At 33.4% G+C, this 21,811-nt stretch overlaps 1 protein-coding gene across 2 annotated transcripts in view; it reads left to right on the forward strand.

Moving 5' to 3' along the window:
• The window catches only part of KLHL1 (kelch like family member 1), a 244,638-nt gene extending 237,109 nt beyond the window's left edge, over nt 1-7,529 (forward strand). The window contains exons 9-11 of one of the 2 annotated variants that reach the window (XM_090131050.1): nt 1,766-1,978; nt 5,596-5,767; nt 6,906-7,529. In XM_090131050.1, coding sequence (XP_089987176.1) covers nt 1,766-1,978; nt 5,596-5,767; nt 6,906-6,965 — 445 coding nt within the window. In that variant the 3' untranslated portion in view covers nt 6,966-7,529. The remainder of the gene's footprint in view (nt 1-1,765; nt 1,979-5,595; nt 5,768-6,905) is intronic. The other variant, XM_090131055.1, reaches the window with a different exon arrangement.
• The last annotated feature ends 14,282 nt before the right edge of the window (nt 7,530-21,811 follow it).

Here is a 21,811-nt window from a genome sequence, read left to right on the forward strand (position 1 = left end):
GTCTCCCTGCTGCTCAACTGGACTGCGCATCTCACCTCAGCGTTGTGGTGAGGCCTATCCACCTTTCAGACATTCTCTCTCTCATTATATTTGATTTATTAGCTTCAATTTTAATTATATTTTATTATAGTGTGTTATCTTGCATTCCAATACTATATTTAGTAAATTAGTTTGTTTCTCCTCAGATCGTTGCCACTGTTTTTAATTATTTTGGGGTCCCCTGTTCCCTTTTTTTCTGGAGGCATGGATTTTGCAAAATCCTTCCGCCCCACTAGTCACGGAACTGGGCTGAACCAGCCCATAAACCATTGACACACTTTGAGGAATTAATTCACATATTTATATGAAACTATCAACTGCCATCTGAACTGATTTGTGAACTCTGGCAGTCTTCTCTGGTAGGGCATGTTTTTTTTTTCTTCCACATACAGTAAACAGCGTTTGATCACTGTCTGCGTGCAACTGAACCAAGTCCCAGATCTTCTCTGCAAATAACAGTAACATCCTTGAAGACAGTTGGATTTATTTTCATGTAAATGAATTTGGATCAAGTGTTAACATGTCCTTTTAGTGCTGTTCTTAAGCTCTTTTTCTCTGATAAAAAGGAACAGTACAGTAGCAGCTGGCCAACTGAACTTTAGGCTCTGCTTGCCACCTTGAACATAAAGCAATTTAAAAAATGCAAACATCGACAGATTAACCCTAATATGAAGGAGTCTTAATTGTGGATTTTCCTACCTGTGGATACATGATAATTGTATAGAAAGGTAAATATCTCTGGATATCCAATAAGTCTGGATACTCAGATGCTTTAATATCTTTTCCCTTGTATTTCTCTCTACTTGAAACTTTGGCAAACAGAAGTATATCTGTCAGGCAGTACCAAAATATCTCACGATTTCTTTGACGTATTTAGTGGTGGTATTACATTTTCTTTATCCATCAGAATCCATGCCAAGGAAATATAATGGTGAACACACACTTAAGTAGCTCTGAATTCATGGACTGTTTAGGACAGTAAAAGCTTCCAAATGAATAACTACTTCCCACAGACAGCTTTTGCATCCTAAATTACTCAGTGGCTGGACTTTCAAATAGTTGATTAGTAATTCTTCAAGCACTGTAGGAAAGGCAATAGACTGTGAAAGGATTCATATAAGACATGGATGCAGCATGGCTATAGACAGAAAGAGTTATCAGAACTGTTTCTTACTGGGAAGCATTACAAAAAAAAGGAGGAAACAAGAATCTTGCCTGCAGGTAGTAACAAACAAACAGTTTTTTTAAACCACATTTTGCCATTTCATATTTTAAATGTTTTCTGAGGTTTTCCAAGACTTCCGTACAGAGCTGAATCCTCATAATATATGGCGAACAATTGAGTACCAGCCCTGCTCATGTGATTTATAAATTTATAGAGAAAAATCTATGTATCACAGTGGCTTTTGGCAGTATATGCTGTAATCAAAGAAGAACGAAGATAACCATTTCCAGAATGAAAATATCTTAATTCATATGGAGATGAGCAAAGCACAAGTAGAATTTGAATTTAGTAATAATATTGAAATCATCTATGTTTTCTGACCAGTTGAAATTCATATGATTTTGGGAAAGTATGTTTTGTTTTTCTCCCATTTGTTAAAGTCAGCTTAAAATACACAAAGAAACAAAAAAACCCACAACCAAACAGCAACAACAAAAAAATCCTTTATTTATACAGTTCTACACTGTTATTTTATTAATATTTTATTGTGCATTTTCTTAGATTATATTCAGTTGGAGGTCGAGATGGAAGCTCATGTTTGAGTTCAATGGAATATTATGATCCTCATACAAATAAATGGAATATGTGTGCTCCAATGTGTAAGAGAAGAGGAGGTGTAGGAGTGGCTACATGTGATGGCTTTCTTTATGCAGTTGGAGGTCATGATGCTCCTGCTTCTAACCACTGCTCACGACTACTGGACTATGTAGAAAGGTATCTACTACATGCATTTTTAAAATATATTGTCTGGAAGCATCATTTTCTTACTTAAATAATGGTGAAATTTACAGCAGACTTTTTTTTTTTTTCTTTCCCTAAGACATACTGACTTCCTTTTTACTGTAAAAAACTCTTGGAAGCTTCCAACAGAATAGTTTTGGAGATTATTTTCTTTTCCTTTTTTTCCTTTCACAGTGCTGTTAAATTTTAAATTTGACACTAAAGTTTCTCTTTTCACTGAACATTTAACAAACCTTTGTATCTGAATCAAGACATTACAAATTGCAGAGTCATAAAGTAAACTTTGAGGAGATAAAAATTCAGGCCTGAAATAATTATTCTAACATAATAATGTAACTAAAGATGTAGCAGAGAAGGAAGACATAATAGATATTTAACAGCACTATCACTTCCATTACATGGGTATAAGCCTTACACGTTATATTTACAGTACCCTGTATTTCACAAGCTGGTATTCTGCAAATTCAAGATTATCCAGTAGGGCAGTGCCACTCATTTTGAAGGTACTCTTCAAATGTTCCGCTTGGGTATGACTTTTTTTTTTTTTTTTTCTTCTGTTTTTGAATGTTTTGAAGAAGAATACAGTAAAATACACTTTCCATATATATACAGGTAGCAAAATTTAAAGCAGATATATTTGATTGTTTAATTTAAGCATGGAATAGGCATAGACAGGTACCAGGAAAGAGATTTTTTTTCCATTAAGTGCTTAAAAATGTATTAAATGTCTTTTTTGTCTTCTTTTTAATATTTGAATTTACTAGTTATTCAACAAGTAATCCTAAATTTCTAAGTTGAAACTTATTCCATATGATTTTCCTCATGCTTAGACTTTATTCCGTATGCAAAATACTTATGTTCTCCTTATCTCCAACACATGGAAAGTTAATCAGAGAAATCCCAGGTCTATTTCATCTTAATCTTGATGATTATCTATCTATAAGTAACAATACCCAGATTTTTTCATGGAGTAAATTTATATTAGTACTAAAATCATAATCTTAAAGAAGGGATCCACAAGGATCACAGAATCCAACTTCTAATAGCTAATGGTGACAATATCTTTACTACTTCTTCTACTTATTGGTACTTACAAAGAAGCTTTTTTTTTTCCCTCCAATTTTGACAAGAAAACAAATCCTTTCCCATTACATCTGATTTTTTCAGAGGGTGTAATAGCAATGAGTTAACCACATATTCTTTACCTATCTGGTGTCTGAATTGCATTATAGAATGTTATTTGTCTAGGTATTTTTGCACTGATATGAATGATGTGCTTTATGGGCAGCTATCTTCCAGTGTAAAAATTAAAACTAACAAGTCAGAACTTGGAAGAATATTAGTTTGCATTGAGTAGATGTGAATTGAATGGAGGTCTCCATGAGAAAATGGGCAGTATCTCAAAGCACTGCCAATAATTGACAGATGTATAATATGGCTTCAATGCATCTACTTTTACATTTGAAAATTAATCTTCCTTCCAAAAAATATTTCCAATGACTTAGGATACCAAAGTCTAATAAGTGTTTATTATATGATTTAATATTTTATCTCATATAGTCCTGAAAGTTTTACCTCTGTAAAAATATTTTTTGACATTACTTAAATCTAGTGACAGCATATTTGTGTTTTTTGAATGCTGCTGTTAAATCCTTCTTAAGGATTAAGACATCTAGTTTGTCTCCCAGCTTTTTATGTTAATGCAATTTTGAAGGATTTCTTATGACACAGAGTAATCTCTATTTAAGAATTATAAAATTTGGAGATATTTTGACAGTGAAGCAATACTTGAAAAAGAATGCTGCTTGCTCTAAATGTAATATCTATTGACAAGTTAAACAAGTTATTTATAGATTTTTTTCTCACCTTGATTTCAAATTCATTTCTTTCCACATTAATGAACTTTACTGTAAACCTTCTCAATCTAGGGAATACCCAGTTACTGTAAAACCAAAAAGTACAGTTGCTTTTAGCAAAAGAAAAAATATAAGAAAACTCAGACTTTTTGGGACAATTACAAAATGAACAAACAAAAACACCTTGACCAAATTATTTTGCAATTCTATCCTGCTGGTAGAATTAAGTTTTAAGCATTTTGTTTAGCTCATGGGTATCCAGCTTTTTGGCTTGCCTGGGCCACATTTTGTTGAGAGGAATTGTCTTGGGCTGCAGATAAAATATATAATATAGCCAATGTATGTAACTAACAAAACTTATTTTATTTTAAAATACTTTTTATTAAAACATAAAAAGAGAGCAAAAAAAAAACCCCATAAAACTAGTGGGATCTAATGGGACCTGGTTTTTGTGCAAGTAATGCATTGGTCTGGTTCAGTGGAAGTGGTTGCAATTCTTCATGAGTTCTGAAGGTGTTTGTCAAGAGACTTTTGATGAAATTTTATTCTTCTTGTGCTTCATTCTTGAAAACAGTTGTTCACAAATGTACCTATTGCCAAAAAGCAATGACATGAATAAGATGTGATTGTGAAGTGAGGGATATTTTTCTTTGGTAAAATAGTGTCACATTCTATCCATAAGGGGAGGGTCTCAGTAGCAATAATAATGTAATGATATTATATAACGATAGAGAACTTTAGCCATCACAGAGTTCCCTTATAGTTATTTTAGACTGTCATTTCCAAAGTCTGAGCTAACTTTACATATCAAATGACTGAAGTCTGCCCAAGACATTTCATCCTTAAATCGTTCATTTCTCTCAACTGATTGAAAAGTTATTCTACTACATGTTATAGATGCTTTAGGACAGAAAAAAAAAAAAGTATTTCTATCATGCTCTGATGTAATAATCTATTTTGTTATCTGAATGAAATATCCACCACCTAAAAATGAGGTGTCTAGTTTAATCTAATACTCCAGGCTTCCTTCGTAACTCACTGAGAGGCAATATCAGTGGATTGATTCAGCTTTATAGTAGATGCTAAATACACTGAAATGGCCTCTGGTATTAACTGTTGTTACACTGTTAACAAATATCTAAGTTAATAGCATAAATTAAATATTTAATTTTTGAATGTCTATTATTATGTAATTCTGCTCTCAGCTTTAGGAATTCTGTGATGGTTGTCTTTAAAACTGCACTACTTTCTTCACTTGAAGAGAGATTCTAACTGAAATGAAGTTAAAAACATGAATTTCTGGGAAGGTTTTCTGGCTATGAACATTTTATATTAACACAATAGAATATAATTATTGCAAAAAATACTTTAATATTCTACAAAAATATAATGATTTATTTCAAATATATACACACACATATATATATACATTAAGATATTGCTTTTCTATTCATATCTATGTTGTGACACCTTACACCATAAATAGTTTAGGATTCTTTATTAATTTTTTTTTTTTTCCAAATAGTTAAGTGAAAGTTTCTAATCAACATGAAAATACATGAATTGGGAGCACAGTAAACGTGTATCTTTTCTTTCTGCTGTTACAGAAATATTTTGGATAAGGTGCTCATGGATTTTTGTTTTTCTGAAAAAGGGCTGTATTTCTCATGAAGATCAGCATGAATCAACACTTTGCTTCTCACTGTACATTCAATTTCTGTTCTCCTTCATTAGGTATGATCCAAAAACTGATACATGGACAATGGTGGCTCCACTGAGTATGCCTCGAGATGCTGTTGGTGTCTGTCTCCTTGGTGACAAGTTGTATGCAGTAGGTGGATATGATGGGCAAACATACCTGAACACTATGGAAGCCTATGACCCTCAAACTAATGAATGGACACAGGTATTTTTATAGTCTGTATTTTTTCTCATGCATTTTGATAATTTCTTTAAATATATATATATATATTCTGGTATCTTAGATTGCTGTGGCTGTGAAAGTATTCCTAATGCTTTTTTTTTTTCAGTTATTATGTTAAAAGATTCCTCTTCAGATAGCAAAAAGAGAACTAAGAAACCAGTAGAAGAGAGAATAAACACTCATTAGAAATGTAATCTTTTACCTTTCAGGTAAAACTAGCTAATATCTATTCTTTTTTCTTTTTTGTGCAGAAGTAATGTTATAAAAATTGTTAAAATGAATCCGGAATTAATTCTGACAGGCATGTTTTGAAGATATTTCACGTGTATATTTTGTTTACTGTAAATAGGGAGCTAAGCTTTCATTTCATTCTTCAATTTCATTTCCCATTTATTGATGGATATTTTGAAATGTTGAAATATATGTATGCACCTCATACTGAACTGTATAAGAATAGAAGTATTTTCATAGTGCAAAGTGGTTGCAATTGGTGATTTTGTTGTAAAGAAAATGCCATAATAGTGTTTGAAAAGATTTGGAATCATAGCAAATACACTGGGACAGATACTTAGTATGCAGTGCCTCTGCTTTAGTAGGCAGAGTATCATTAATTACAGTGTACTATTTTAATTATTCAAAACCTCAGTATTACTCTCAACGGATTCCTAAAGCAAGTAATCCTTGCAGAATCTAGAAACAGTGTCTAAAACTGCCAAACTTAATTGAAGGGAAATTTGACTTTGGTTTTTAGTACTGAAAATACAGAATTTTGGTATTTGTAGCTTTGACTTTTCTCGCAGGGACACAGTCGACAGAATATGGAAAACACTGACATATCAACAAATCCACAAAACTGATGTCTGCTCTAAAATCACTTTTTTTTTTTTTTTTTTTTTTTCTGTTCCCACATTTTCAAGTGAAAGATACAACATATAATTAACTAATTTAAAACTACAGTACTAGCACATTGCGAGTATTTAATCCCATTCATTTAAAATATTTTATATTAATACTGACAAAACACTTTGGCTCACTCTTGCATGACTAGACTCTATTCAGTTTATTTCAGTTTTTGTTGTTGTTTTGTTTTTTGTTTTTGTTTTGTTTTGTTTTAATGCAGATGGCTTCCTTAAATATCGGAAGAGCTGGTGCCTGTGTTGTAGTCATCAAGCAACCATGACTTTGTCAGCACTGCTTAGGATTTTATTGACTGTGAAATGATTATTTTTCTATCAAGACAAGAACAACTTCACATGAACATGGATTTACGCAATGAATACTGTGTTGATCACAAATTTGAAGGAGCATAAGAGTGAGAAATACAGAGAATTTATACCAAATAAAATCATAAAAATTATTCATTATGTGAAGAAGAAAAAATTAGATTGCTGTAGGCATAAATATGTAAGCATTCAATAATACGTTCTATACTGTTCTCTCAAATGTGTTCCAGAGAACTGGATAATCAAGGGACAGCTCTACATAAGAATCAGAAAGGAATTCAAGTGTGGCTTTCACAGCCTTAAGAGTTTTAACAGTGAAAACATAAAAGTATATTTAATGACTTTCAAACTCTTGTTTGTTTGCTTGTTTGTTTGTTTTTTAAGAGAAAAGTAGATAATACAATTTTTCTATTCAGATATTTTCTTCAAATGGGTTATGGCTTTCTCGTCTAGACAGGTAGTTATTTTAAGGAAGACAATTAGATCTTACTGAAGTGCAGAAAAAGAAAAGTCTGGATATTCAATTTTAATTTGTAATGATTAAGCTCTTGCAGTACAGTAGGAAAAAAAAAAAAAAACAACAACTAACTAAACCTCCAAGATTATATTTTTGTGCAGATTGTACCTCCTTGCACCTTAAAACAGAGCCTATGAGGGAAAAACCGGAGTATTCAATCTAATAATACACAAAGCAAGCCTTTGGCTATGATGGGTCTTGTTGCAAATGCGGGAGTCAAAAGGACAATTTCCTAATTGTTTCTTAATTTTATATTCACTTTAGGCATGCAAGCTCTAATCATGTTGTTCAGTGCATCTTCTGTATATTAAAAGCTCATAAATGGATGGAAAATAGATACCATTTCTTCATTACCTCAGGTAACAGGTAAACCGTGACCATAAGAGACAGATCCAATGGCATTTCAAAAGGGATTTAAAAAAAAAAAAAAAAAAAAAAGCTCCTACATACATTTTATTTCTTTCTGGCACTCATACTACACAATGCTGCCTGATTAGTTTGACCCAACTTATTACTTTCCACTTCTTAGCTACAAGTAGGGAACTGAGAATATATGCAAATGGAATTAGGCAAAATTAGACTATTTTATCAAATAATTTCTACACTAATATAATATGTGCTTCCTGTTAAGAGTTGATCATCTTTAGCAGCAATGGTACACTCCATTTTTGGCTTGGCAGTATATTCAACATTGAAATTTTCTATAGAATCATGGAATCATAGAATCATTCAGGAAAAGACCTTAAAGATCATCGAGTCCAAACACAACCTAACCATATCACCCTCCACTAAATGATGTCCCTGAGCACCACATCCAAATGGTCTTTAAATACATCCAGGGATGCTGACTCAACCACCTCCTTATTCCAGTGCTTAACAACCATTTCTGTAAAAAAGTGTTTCCTAATATCCAACCAAAACTTACCTGGTGCAGCTTAAGGCCATTTCTCCTCATCCTGTCACCTGTCACCAAGGGGAAAAGACCAACCCCACTCTTGATGTAAGCACCTTTCAAATACTGGAAGAGCACATTAAGGTCTCTCCTCAGTCTCCTTTTCCCCAGACTTAAGAGCCCCAGTTCCTTATTGGTCAAAACACTGTAATGTTACTGTACTCTGTCACTAGTAATTTTGATAAAGAATTCTGGTTACAGGTAGAAGAGCTTTCCTAGTACAAACCAGTTAAGCTGGAAAAAGATATAGTGTCTCCTACTTTGTACAGAAATGAAGATGTATCTAATCCTTTTAAGAGCATTAGCGTGCATGGAGATCTTTGCTTCCTGACACAAAATGAACATCAGTTCTGAAGCCTATGTGTACCATTTTAATTCTTTTGTCTACTAATAAGAAATTATCTGCAAAATATTTAATATTGTTTTTTTTTTAAATCTGTGTTTGAATTGCAATTATAGTATTTCTTCTGCAAACAAACATATTACTACTGTGACCACTGTAACACCTTGTTTAGTAACAGATGTTACGACTCTACAAATTTTGTTTCACAAAAAAATAAGCTTTTGAGACCAAACCATGAAGGTTCTACAAATTTAATTGCAATTAAATCTGACATTAATATGCAGTTCTCCTATACAGATGCCTAATAAATTAAAAATAATAATAATTTTAATTCTATTTCCAGAAATTCCTTTTGATTATATTCATACACAATATAAATATGCTTGCTCTAATACTGACCTTCAAAAACTAATTTTTATAATTGAAATCTGACAGATATTATTTTTTTCTCTCTCTGCTTTGATCATTTTTATTTTTGGTTTGTCCTCAATCTTATTTTTATTTTCAATTTAATTTTATTCTCCAAATTTGGTTTTTAGGTGTTTTGTTTTGTTTTGTTTTTATGTCCATATCTTTTCTTCTGGACTTTTTCCTCAGAAGAACATATGGAGATGTTTTTGATGAGGTTTTAAGCTTTCCTTGTCACTGTGTTTACTCCTTTTAAAACAATGATGTTTCTATCTATGAATTGACAGGGAATAAATTTAAGTCAAAATTATATTTAACTTAAATCCTTGGTCCTATGTTCAGTTCAAATCCCTTTCTTATATACAAGTGTTAAAATTGCTTGTAATAGTCTGCCATGTGCTAAATGGTATTGCAGGTGCAGGAAAAAGCTAGATTGTCTCATAATTGTCTAAGCATGATAGTTGGATCTCAGATAATCCCTCTGATTTTACAGTATGAAAAGTAAAGCAGAATAGAATCTTCAACTATTAACTTCACTGAAAATATAATTCCTCAAAATGCTCCGTACAAATTTTAGTTTCAGAGTTTTTTACAATAAATATCTGTTCCTGTTTTCTTACTCTTCTCCTCTCCCCACCTCCAGATCATTTTGATGTTTCAGAGATTTTCTGCTATTGAGAATATTTTCCCACTGAATTATTTCTGATGAAAGCATCAGGTGCAGTAGCATAGCATACTGGTAGCCAATTCCTTACCACTCTCTATGAAAAGAAGGAGACGTACAAGGAATAATGAATAATGGCTTATTTTTGTTCTTGAAAATGAATCTTCTTTGATATATCTTAAGCATTTTAAAATTTGGTATATTTAAGAATCAATCTAAATTTTCTAAAAATATAAACATTTTTAATAGAGAGCTTTCAAGTATTCACAAATTACTCCAACTTTACAGAGCTGTATTTTCAGTCATGCATAATTCATCATTCTCCCATTGCTGACATCCAGATCTCTTACAGCTGTTTTCTTACTTCCCAGTTTTTTGTGTTTTTTGTTTGTTTGTTTGTCTGTTTTCCAGTCCAAGGGACATGTAAAGCCGGTTGAATAAAAAAGGCAATATTTGTGACTCATTTTGAAACTTCTGTATGATGTACACAAATGAGAAATCAGGATCATAGAGTGTTCATAGAGCACATTTCCAACATCGATAGAAGATTTGATTCAAAGTTAGTTTTACTACTATTTATAGCATCTTGTGTAATCTGGATAATATTTATCAAAATATTAGAAGAGGTAATACTGTGAGAAGGATAATAAAATAGAAAAAACAGTATCTATAAATGTGAAAAGAATATTAGGAGAATAGATTTTTGTTTCTTGAAAGAAAACATTCATTGTTCCCAATAGGAGTCATTTGATTTTTGGAAAGTAACTTTGCAACCAATCTACTGGCTCATAAATTGAAATATTTGAAAGAAGTAATTTTTTTTTTTTTTTTAATAAAATAGGAACTTTGTACATTCAATAAAAAAGAAGAAAAAAATATTAGTTATCCAAAAGTGATTCTTAAAATCTCAATTTTGAAAACAGGATATTTTTGAATTTGCTATACCAAGCAGATGTACATATGCTAGGTAATATGGACTCAGTGCCAACTCAAAAGGGAATCTAAATATGTACAAGTAAATTACAAAATATTTATGTTTAAAAATAGACTATCCATGCAATATATTTGTTCTAACTGGAATTAGAATGTATAAAATATACAGTAAAATGATTATTCTTCAGCCTTATTCTCAATCTGCTGTAAAACTTTTCAAATTGGCACAACCTTATATTTCTAGTCTAACTAGAGTAAATCTCTCTTATTTGGAAAGATATTTTTTTTATAAAAATAGTTTACCATAGTTGCTACTACATAATATAGTGTTCTTGATTTTATTTTTCTTTCTGACTGTAAGAACACAGAATCATAGAATAATAGAATGGCCTGGGTTGAAAAGGAATAATAATGATCATCTAGTTTCAAACTCCTTGCTATGTGTGGGGCTGTCAACTATTAGATCAGGCTGCCCAGAGCCACGCCTTGAATGTATACAGGGATGGGGCATCCACAACTTCCTTGGGCAACCTGTTCTTGTGTGTCACAAACCTCTGAGTGAAAAACTTCCTCCTTAACCACTCCTGTCTTAGTTTAAAACCATTTCCCCTTGTCCTATCCCTATCCATCCATGTAAACAGTCATAAGCAGATATTAGAATTTCTGTAGAGATTTGGACAGCATACTTAAGTCAAACAGAAAACCTCACATGTGAAAACCTACAAAGTGTGCAAAGGAAACATATCAGATTTTGGAAGGATTTTTTTTCTTTATTCCAGAACTGCATATTTACCAGAGTACTGACGTATTGAAAATGGTCATTTGTCCTACAAGAAAGAAAAAAAAAAGAGAAAGATGACTTTCAATTGCAGACTGAATGAAGGAATATCCAAATATTTACTTTATTACTGGAGCATTCTCAAAGGCAGATATCTACTGTGTAAACATTCACATCAGAATCAAACATCCTAAGCTTTTTTATACAAAGATAAGAAATAGACAGTATTTCTCAGACTGATTCATCTCATTCTAGAACTGTATTTCTCTCCACTGACTGAAAAAAATTCTACAATACCTAGTTCAGATACAGATGTTCACACAGTAGAAGTCTAACATAGCTTGGGATGGAAGGGAGCTTAAAGACCATATAGTTCCAACCTCCCTGCCACGGGCAGGGCTGCCATTCACCAAATCAGGCTGCCCAAGATCACATATCCAACTTGGCCTTAAACACCTCCAAGTCTGGGACATTCACAGCTTGTCTGGATGGTTCCAGCACCACCCTCTGAGTAAAGAATTTCCTCCTAATATCTGACATAAATCTCTCCTCTTTCAGTTTAAGATTGTTCCCCCTTGTCCTTCATGTCAGACTATGAAAAAAGTAGCATTTAATCTTTTTTATAAGCTCCTTTCAAATACTGAAAGCCTGCAACAAGGTCTTCCTGAAGTCTTCTCCAGGCTAAGCAAGTCCAGAAGAATATTTAGAAGAAACTGATCACACAACTCTTATTTCAAATAACTGTGAGCTCTATTTAGAATGTAAGTACAAAAATCAACTGTATATGAACAAGTATACCTCTTAATTAACCAACAATGAGAAGTATCATTCATTAAGTTGTATCTGCAGCTCCTGGTTACCTAAGATTATAGCTTAACATAACTGAGGGCTAAGTCTTCCCTACAAGTTGATGAGTTTAAGTAGGTTAGCAGAATGTCATAAATATTAACTAAACATTAACTTTCCAGTGCTGACCCTGAGAGTGCAACTGTTTGCAAATGTATTATACAAATTTTCCATCAAATTGATCCAGTTAGAAGTCTGAACCTGAAATCGAAATCAGTATTTTGGAATACTACAGTATAAGTGTGTTTAGTGTGGTAAAGAACTACAGTGCAAAATTAGGGTACAATGATTTGGAATGTACGAGAATATGCTACAAAATGTACAAATACAGTTGTAAATACATTAAATTAAGCTGTGCTGAATTTTGCAACATTTGCAAGAAATTTACTGAATGTTATGCTTTTATTGTGGTTCTATCATATCCTGAACATGTGTGTACAGAATGCAGTTGAAAAATTTAGAGCACAATGTTAAATTGTGGTAGCCCAGCTTTGTTTGACACACTTGTTTTTAAGGAATTTGAATTCTGAAATTGTCACTGTGCAAAAATAAACATGCTTGTTTTTATGCGTTGCAGAAGTGATTTTGTTAAGTTCACATGGGAACAAAATTAGGGTTTTTCTTGCATGTTTTAAGCTTCTCTGTACCTTATTTCTTTTATGCAAATTCAACTGACCAGATTCTCATAAGCACTACTATTGAAGTAATTTCTCCTTAAGTCAGATTATCAGGGCCATAATTTAATGACACATAATATCATCAAAAATTCAGCCATTTTTTCTTTTGTTTTTCATCTTTTCTCATGCCATATTGGAAACATAATCAAAAACTCAACCACTTAAAAGAAATTTTTTAAAAGTCTCCGTGTGCAACTCTGTGGTCAAGGACCTAATTAATGTAAGAGAAATACAAGTGAGTGATTGCTACTTAAGATATTGATCAATAAGAAAAAAATCCTCAGTGGTAAAGAAAATATTCAGGCAAAACAGCTAGCTTATATCACAGTTGGAATGTCTACCAGGATAAAAGAATATATTATAGCATTTAGGAGAATTTGTGTTTCTTAGGCCCACTTATGAACTCCATATTTATTCTAAGTTCATCCCACAGATCCCACTGCATGCTTTGCTGTATAGGTAAACAGTTCAGATGAATGAATAGATAAGACTGACCAAGATTCAGTCCCTTTGTTTTCCCCCAGCTTTAAATGTGCAACCTGGAAGAATTACATATTCTTTAAATCCACAGCTGGGAAATGTGGGTCAATATATACCTTAAACAGCATTTATGAGAAGACATACTAAAACATTTTGATGACAATACATGAGGGATGCATGACAGACAGAAGTCCTGCCAAAATCAAATTTGAATTGAGACTCCTGAAGCATGAAGAATGCGTATACTAGAATTTGAATTAAGTGATTTAAAACTCCTTGGAGAGACAAATAGTCCAGACACGACTGCTCCAATAAGCATGAATTTTGAATAATTGATATGAAAGTTTCTAAGGTGGACCGTTAAACTGTAGAACTTTTGCTGAGAACATACTTCTCTTAAGTATGTTCTCTTAATCTCTTTCTTCTCTTAATCTATTTAAGTGTTCTAGTGTAAAAAATACTTTTATGAAAGACATTACAAAATAAGCAAGAACTTAGTATTCAGCTAAGTTTAATGTTTGAAACAAAGGAACCTTTGCAATAAAAATCACTTTTTCATTGTTTCATGTTGCTCTTGAATAGCAAACAGTTGAATATTGGCTAATCAATTCAAATTAGTTAAAATAAGACTGTCAATAGTGTCCATAAGCTACATTCTATGTAAATTCTTGTCATTTCTTCACAATGAACTATATGGTATAACACAACTGGCATACTAACATAACTTTTTTCAAAAATATTATAATGGTTTATAGACATTATTCACTGTAGTGCACATTTGACATATAATTACACATCTTGTCTACAATTATGTATCTATACATATGTATGCAATTATATACCTATACCTACCTTGACTTCAGCAAGGATTTGACACTGTCTCCAAGGAAATCCTCATAGGTAAGCTTAGAAAGTGTAGCACAAATAACACAGTGAGGTGGATCGACCAGTGGCACAGAGTCTACTTGAGGCCTGTAGCTACTGATGATTCTCGGGTCAGTACTGGGTCCAATCTTGTTCAATATATTATCAGTGACTTTGATGAAGAGATAGAATGTACCCTCAGCAAGTTTGCTGATGATACAAAGCTGGGAGAAGTGACCAGAAGGCTGTGCTGCCATTCAGTGAGACCTGGATAGACTGGAGAGCTGGGTAAGGAGGAATCTGGTGAGATTCAACAATGGCAAGAGTGGAGTTCTACACCTTGGGATGAATAACTACGTACATCAGTACAGGCTACAGTGCTGATCTGTCGTAGAGGAGCTCTGCAGAGAAGGACTTGAGTGTCTTGGTGGACAACAGATTGACCATGAGCCAGCAATGTGCCCTGGTGGCCAAGAAGGCCAATATTATTCAGCATGCATTAAAAAAAGCATTGGCCAGCAGGTCGAGACAGCTGATTCTCTCCCTCTACTCTGCCTTGGTGAGGCCACATCTGAAGTACTGCAACCAGTTCTAGTTCAAGAAAAGGGAAATTCCAGTAAGAGTGCACAAAGGCCACAGAGGTGATAGGGACCTGGAGCATCTCCCTTATAAGAAAAAGCTGAGATCTGGGACTGTTCACCAATGCTTATAAATATCTAACAGAGAGGAGTCTATGAAAATCACCCCAATGGGTCTCTTATGGGTGGGACAGGACACTGCCAAGTGGATGGGGCGAGGCTCTTTTCAGTGGTGCCCAGTGACAGGACAAGGGGCAGAGGGAACAAAATAGAACACAGAAAGTGTGTTAGAAAGCTATCTTAAGACTTGGAAATATAGGTAATTTGTTGCTTACTAATTAACTGGTATTGTTACACTTCTTTCTTTTCTGTATCTTTTTTTCATACTACTTCAAGTTTTCAATTCGGTATTCTCTCTTGTTCATTTGAACATTCTTTTTCTCATATTAATTTTCTTTCTCCTAAGAATTTACACAGGTTTTACTTCCCCACTTTTTCCTGTTTTCTTATTGTTACATTCTCTCCAGGCTCAGGAATTTACGTATCCTTATGGCTCCTTTACATACTGTGTTACAAAATTTCCTTCATGCCACAAAACATCAGCTCATAGTTTTCTTCGTTTTGTTCAGTATTCTTCCTGGAACCTCCTCTCATTTTTGTGCATATATATTCCATATCAAGAAGTCCTGCTTATGTTGTATTGGAAACATATGCTATAGCCATTTATCCTTGAAAAAGAATTTTATGTCCTAAGTATTGTAAAATTATATTTATTTTGATAAAGCTGCATCTGTGACACACACACACAAACTAAATAATTGATAATCACACACACACAAAGTAAATAATTGATAAGCAAACTGTCATTAAGGCTTTATTTTGTATTCCTGGTTGTACTCTCCATAATTTAAAAAGCATACTGCACACCACGTTGCATAGTTTCCCTGTTACCAAGATTTTCTATCTGTAAAGAACAAACTTCTACTGTATTTCTGTATTTCCTTCTCAGTACTCATGTTTAATGAGGTATTATTTCATGCTGGATCTGTTGGAAGGAGATGGATAGAAGGATTCAGAATCTATTATAAGAAGGAAATAATTGGTTAGCACTATGAAATTAAGAATGACAAAGATTATGACAACTGATGCAAAGAAAATGGAATGGAAAGGACCAAAAAAAGGAAGAAAAAAAAAAAAAACACTGCTGAAAGCATCATAAATGATAGGAAAATTACAGCTAGAGTGTTTAAGAATAGTTTGCAGTCAGGAACTTAAAAAAACAGACATTTAAGCAGAAAAAGACTAAAGGTCTGTAATGGCCTTTTAGCAAGTATGCTTAGAAGTTAACTGAAAAATGCATCATTTGAAAATAAAATGACTGCTCCAAAAGTAATGCCTCCTATTTTATTATGTTGGCCTACGACGTCAGAGGTAGATGTCAGTGACAAGGCAGTAGAGGTCCAAACCTTTGCACCAACATTCTGTTACATTTTGTTGCTGTGTGAGAGATGGAAGCACAAGTCAGTCTGACAACATGGCATCTCATACAGAAGTGAGCGTGGAGCAAAGGTATGGAACTGAAATCCTCCATGCAGAAAAAAGATTGAAGCCATTCACATTTGTCAAGGCTTGCCAAACATTTATGGCGACTGTAGAGTGCCAAACATTTATGGAGACTGTAGAGTGGATGTTAGAATCACAGAACCATAAGAGCTGGAAATGACCTCTGGAGATCACCTAGTTCAATCCTCTGCTAAAGCAAGTTCCCTACAGCAGGTTGTGCTGGAAAGCATACAGGTGGGTCTTGAATGAGAAGGAGACTTCAAAACCCCTCTGGGCAGCCTATTCCAGTTCTCATGATCAAAAGCAGTGATTTTTGTGGTTAGAACAAAACAGAACAACCAGCTTTCAAAATATTTAGACTTTTTCTGCTATCCTCAAATATAAACAACAGCTTGCAAGTTGAATACAGAAGCAGAGGGCAGGTGCCTGGTGTGTTTCAGACACCAAATTCTGTTGTGACCGAGGTTGGGGAGGGCTTTCAGAACAGAGCCTAGATAGCCCTTGAGGCTTTTGGGGCACGGTGGAAAGGGTCCCACGCTGTTAATATCTGTTAGATGATAATTCAAAAGTTATAGGACTTTATGAATACATGAACTTCAAAAAACTTAGGCCAGGAATAATTCCTGCTTAAAGCCTCCGTACTCCTTATTAAGTCTGTTAAGTCTATTAAGTCATTAACTCTACTGTTCTACCACACCTTGACCCGTTGTCCTGGGAGGATTCTTATCATCATAGAACTTTGAAACGTAAATAATCAGAATGAAAGGTCCCTAAAGCTGATGTTATTCTTTACATATTGTAAAATTAAATTTTAAATTAACACACCTGATTTTTTATTAATCTCTAAAAAAAAAACAAAAAACAAACAAACAAAAAAACACTGTTGTCCTCTTTTCACCACAACCTATTAATTCTGTATATAAAACTGCAGAAAAAAAAAAATCAATCTGATATTTTGATCCACGTGGCCTAAGCATTGAAAGAAATTTTATACTGTGAATTCATTATGCTCTCTCTGTAACTTCAGCTTTAACTTTATGTCCATCAACCTTGCAGTTTGTGCTGCAGCTATCATTAGGGGATTGCACAGAACACAACCTCCACATTGCTGTAAATGTATCATTAGACAGCAAAGTATGAAAGGTTCATTGGGCTAGAGTATGAGCACAAGTGTGAAAAAAAAATGACTTTCTAAATCAATGTGGGCATTCATCATGAGAAAATTCTTGATTTTTTTGGTTTTGCCTAAGATGCTCTCTAGATTAAATTTTGCAGTTTATGATCCTTGCACATTAAAACATCATTAGGTGATGTAACCAGCAATGAAATTAAGCCCTGAATCCACAACTTCCTACTTTCAGCATTTTCTCTCAGCTCCTTTAAGTGATTCTTTTAATCCTGTATACTGACAATTTCTGTGCAACACAATACTAATTTAGATCACTGATACTGAGTTGTTAACTTATATTTAGACCTGCTTTGAACAGACATATTGTTCACAAAATCACAGAATCACAGAAACACCAAGGTTGGAAAAGACCTACAAGATCATCCAGTCCAACCATCCACCTATCACCAATAGTTCTCACTAAACCATGTCCCTCAACACAACGTCCAAACATTCTTTGAACACCTCCAGGGTCGGTGACTCCATCACATCCCTGGGCAGCCCATTCCAGTGCCTGAGCACTCTTTCAGAAAAGTAGTGTTTTCTAACATCCAGCCTGAATCTCCCCTGGTGCAGCTTGAAGCCATCCGCTCTAGTTCTATCACCAGTTACACGAGAGAGAGGATGCTGACCCCCAGCTCACTACAACCTCCCTTCAGGTAGTTATAGAGAGCAGTGAGGTCTCCCCTGAGCCTCCTCTTCTCCAGACTAAACAATCCCAGCTCCTTCAGCTGCTCCTCATAAGGCCTGTGCTCCAGACCCCTCACCAGCTTTACTGCCCTTCTTTGAACCTGCACCAGGGCCTCAATATCTTTCTTGCAGTGAGGAGCCCAAAACTGGACACAGTACTCAAGGTGCACCTCACCAGTGCTGAGTACAGGATGACTTAGAGGTCTTTTCCGGCCTTGGTGATTCAATGATTCCATGTTAGAAATCATAGCTTCAGAATTAGATTTAGTATTCAAAATTTATATTTGTCCTAGGGATACACAGTGACATCAGAATTTTTACTCATTTCTCCTTTGTTTTATTAGCAAGCTGTAACTTACTTAGCTTTTGCTTCTGGATGCACATAGTGATTATGCTACTATGAGTCATTTATGTGAGATCTCTTTCCTAATAATACCTAACTTATAAGATGTTATGGTTACATGTAGTTTTCTGAATGTGCTCTACAGAAATTAATTTTATCTGTCATTTTACCAATTTATAAGCAGTCTTACAAGCTAGGATTTGATTATACTGGTCAGTATAATTTTTTCTCAGTTGCAAACAGCATCGACATTCATCTATTTCCTAGTTCTTTGCCAGGACTTTATTTTTATCACTTGAGGACTTAGTTTATTTAATTTTGCAAGAGGTTTTGGAATCAGGATGTACTTTAACAAGGACATCTTTCAAAGATTCCTAGTTCATTTGCCTGATAGGAATTTCTTTAACAAAAGCCATGTTAGTTCTGCCTTATTTTCTGTTAATTTTTTTTTTTTTTTAATTTGGTACAATTTCTACTAATCTCAACTATGTAAAACCAATATACACTAATATGTAGATACATGTCTCAGAATCTTTTAATTAACTTGTGCTTTATTTTCTACCCACATCATTCCCCACAGTCAATTAAATAAATGACTTCATAGTCACACAATATTTCAGTATCTGAATTCCTTCAACCTTCTAGGATTAATACCACTTGCTTGTGGACATCATAAGAGTTTATTTTATTTATTTGGACTTAGTTCTAATCACACTTATCTAAAGATAGTTCCTTCCCAGTAAAGAATCCAATTTTTTCACATTTCTAGAACTCCTCCACAACAGATGTAACACACTAAAATAATTCAGTATTTTTTCCCCATTTCTTCTATGTTCTTTTGTTCCATCTTTTATCTTTTTGTGCATCCAGTAAATACATTTGACAATTTTGTTATTCTTCCTGATTCTGAGATGTTTGAATTTCATTGTGTTTTTGTTTCTAAATATCAGAGAATACTTTCTCTGATTTCTTTTGGCCGCTTTTATTATGAGTTTAGATCAAATTATCTGTTTTTATTGCTATTTGTTTGTTTCATTATGCACTTTACCATTTGAGGATTTGTTTTACTCCACACACATTTTTGTTCTTTAGTTTTACCAGTTTAGACTTTGTGATTTGTTTCTGGCGGATGTTATACACCTCCTTTGAGACTCTAGTCTCTTATCTCTAAAGATACTTCGCTTGCACATATTTTATCATTTTGTTTGTATTATATTATGTTATGTTATGAAACTTGCTTCCTTTTCTTTTCCTTCTTCATATTTTAGGTATTGTTTTGCTTCAGAGAATTGAGTGTCTGTATACGTGTGTATTTGAGAATATTGACTTTGAGTTCAAAAGGGTCATGCTTATGTAAATGTTTTTCAGTGATAATATTTTATTAGGTCATTTTAAAGTTATTTATAAAAGTAATGCTTTTCTCACTCTGCCACAAAGAGCTGATGAATGCCAAGAGTAGTGGGTACTCCTTCATATAACCTATGAAAAGTCGATAGAAATTAGATGGAAAATGATTTGTATATTCATTTCTTGAGATTTACTCAACATGATGTAAGTTCTGAAGTCATAATAGAGTATTTATGTTCATGTTAATGCTTCTCCTTTACTTTGAAATTGTGACAAAATCTCCACTAGCAATAAGAAGATATAAGTTGGTTCATATTGGAATGATATACTTCTGAAATGCTGTATACTTAATTATATCAACTTCTAGACTTGTGCATTATTTTCAAAATTGCTATTTATGGAAAAATATATGTGTACATTTAACTATAATTGCATCAATGCTAGCAATAGCTATTTCCATTTCAATGGAAAAAAATGTTTTCATTAATGGGTCAAGTACATGCTGATTTAAAGAAATGGGACGTGATGGTCACGTCGTTTTCATAAGCCATTAGATCAGAAAGCAGAGAGTATTACTTTTTATTTAAACAAGAACTGTTAAAAATGTGATAACAGTGTAAGATAAAATGGCTGAAAGCTTCTGAATCCCAATACAAGAGAAATGCATTAATAGAATTAAGAAAGGCTTTACTATCAAAGTTAATATGAATATTAACTATCGAAAAGGTTCATGATGCATGATTCATGTACGCATTATACGTTAATATTTTGTCTCATTTCAGTCAGTTGAATTGAAATAACAAAAGAAAAATGTAATGTGAGAAAGACAAGCTCACTACTTATCCTGTAAATGAATATAAGCACTTTATAAGGTGGATCAGAATCCTTTCAGTAATTATACTTATGTAAAAAAATCACAAGATCATAAAGATGTATTTTCAGAACTTCAAAACTGATTTTTGCTTCTTTCTAAAATGTATCATGGAGTACACAAACTAGAGAAAGTGTTACAGGAGTAACAGGAAATGTGGTTCTTTCACTTATACATAGAATATTTTTTTTTATATTTTTTTGTGGAATTAAAATATCAAAATATTAACAACAATGTTAATGTTACAGATTGGTCATGAAGTTATGGCTTTTATAAAAAGTGTTTTAAGCAATTAATATAACAAATTGTTTCAAAATATAAATGAAAAATATGTGTGCTGCAATTTACAATATTGTCTGACATATCATATTCCACTGTAATTCTCCCTTACTGTTTTGTTCCTTTTCTAGTGTTTCTCTTATAACATATTTTTATATATAACATATGTTAGTTTATTAAAGCTAAAGCATGGAGGGAAACTACAGTCTTCAAGGCAAACTTCTGTCTTAGGCTGGAAAGGGAGAAGTAATAAGAATCTTTCACAGGTTCTAGCCACATATCTGAAGTCTCTCTGAGGTTGGCTTGTTGCTTCAGGTGAATTAATTTAGATAATTAGGGAGAGATGGATAAGACTGGAATTCTTTCTCCAACTTCGCTGTTCATAAAGGCAACTTAATAAAGTATCTCAGACACACACAGTTGCATTGTAGACAGCTAAACTTAAATTAGATAAATACTGCATTAAATGTCAACTTCTATATTAAGGTTGAAATTTAAAACA

Source organism: Phasianus colchicus, chromosome 1 (genome assembly GCF_987193195.1).
Source record: "Phasianus colchicus chromosome 1, bPhaCol1.hap1.1, whole genome shotgun sequence".
Lineage (NCBI taxonomy): Eukaryota > Metazoa > Chordata > Aves > Galliformes > Phasianidae > Phasianus > Phasianus colchicus.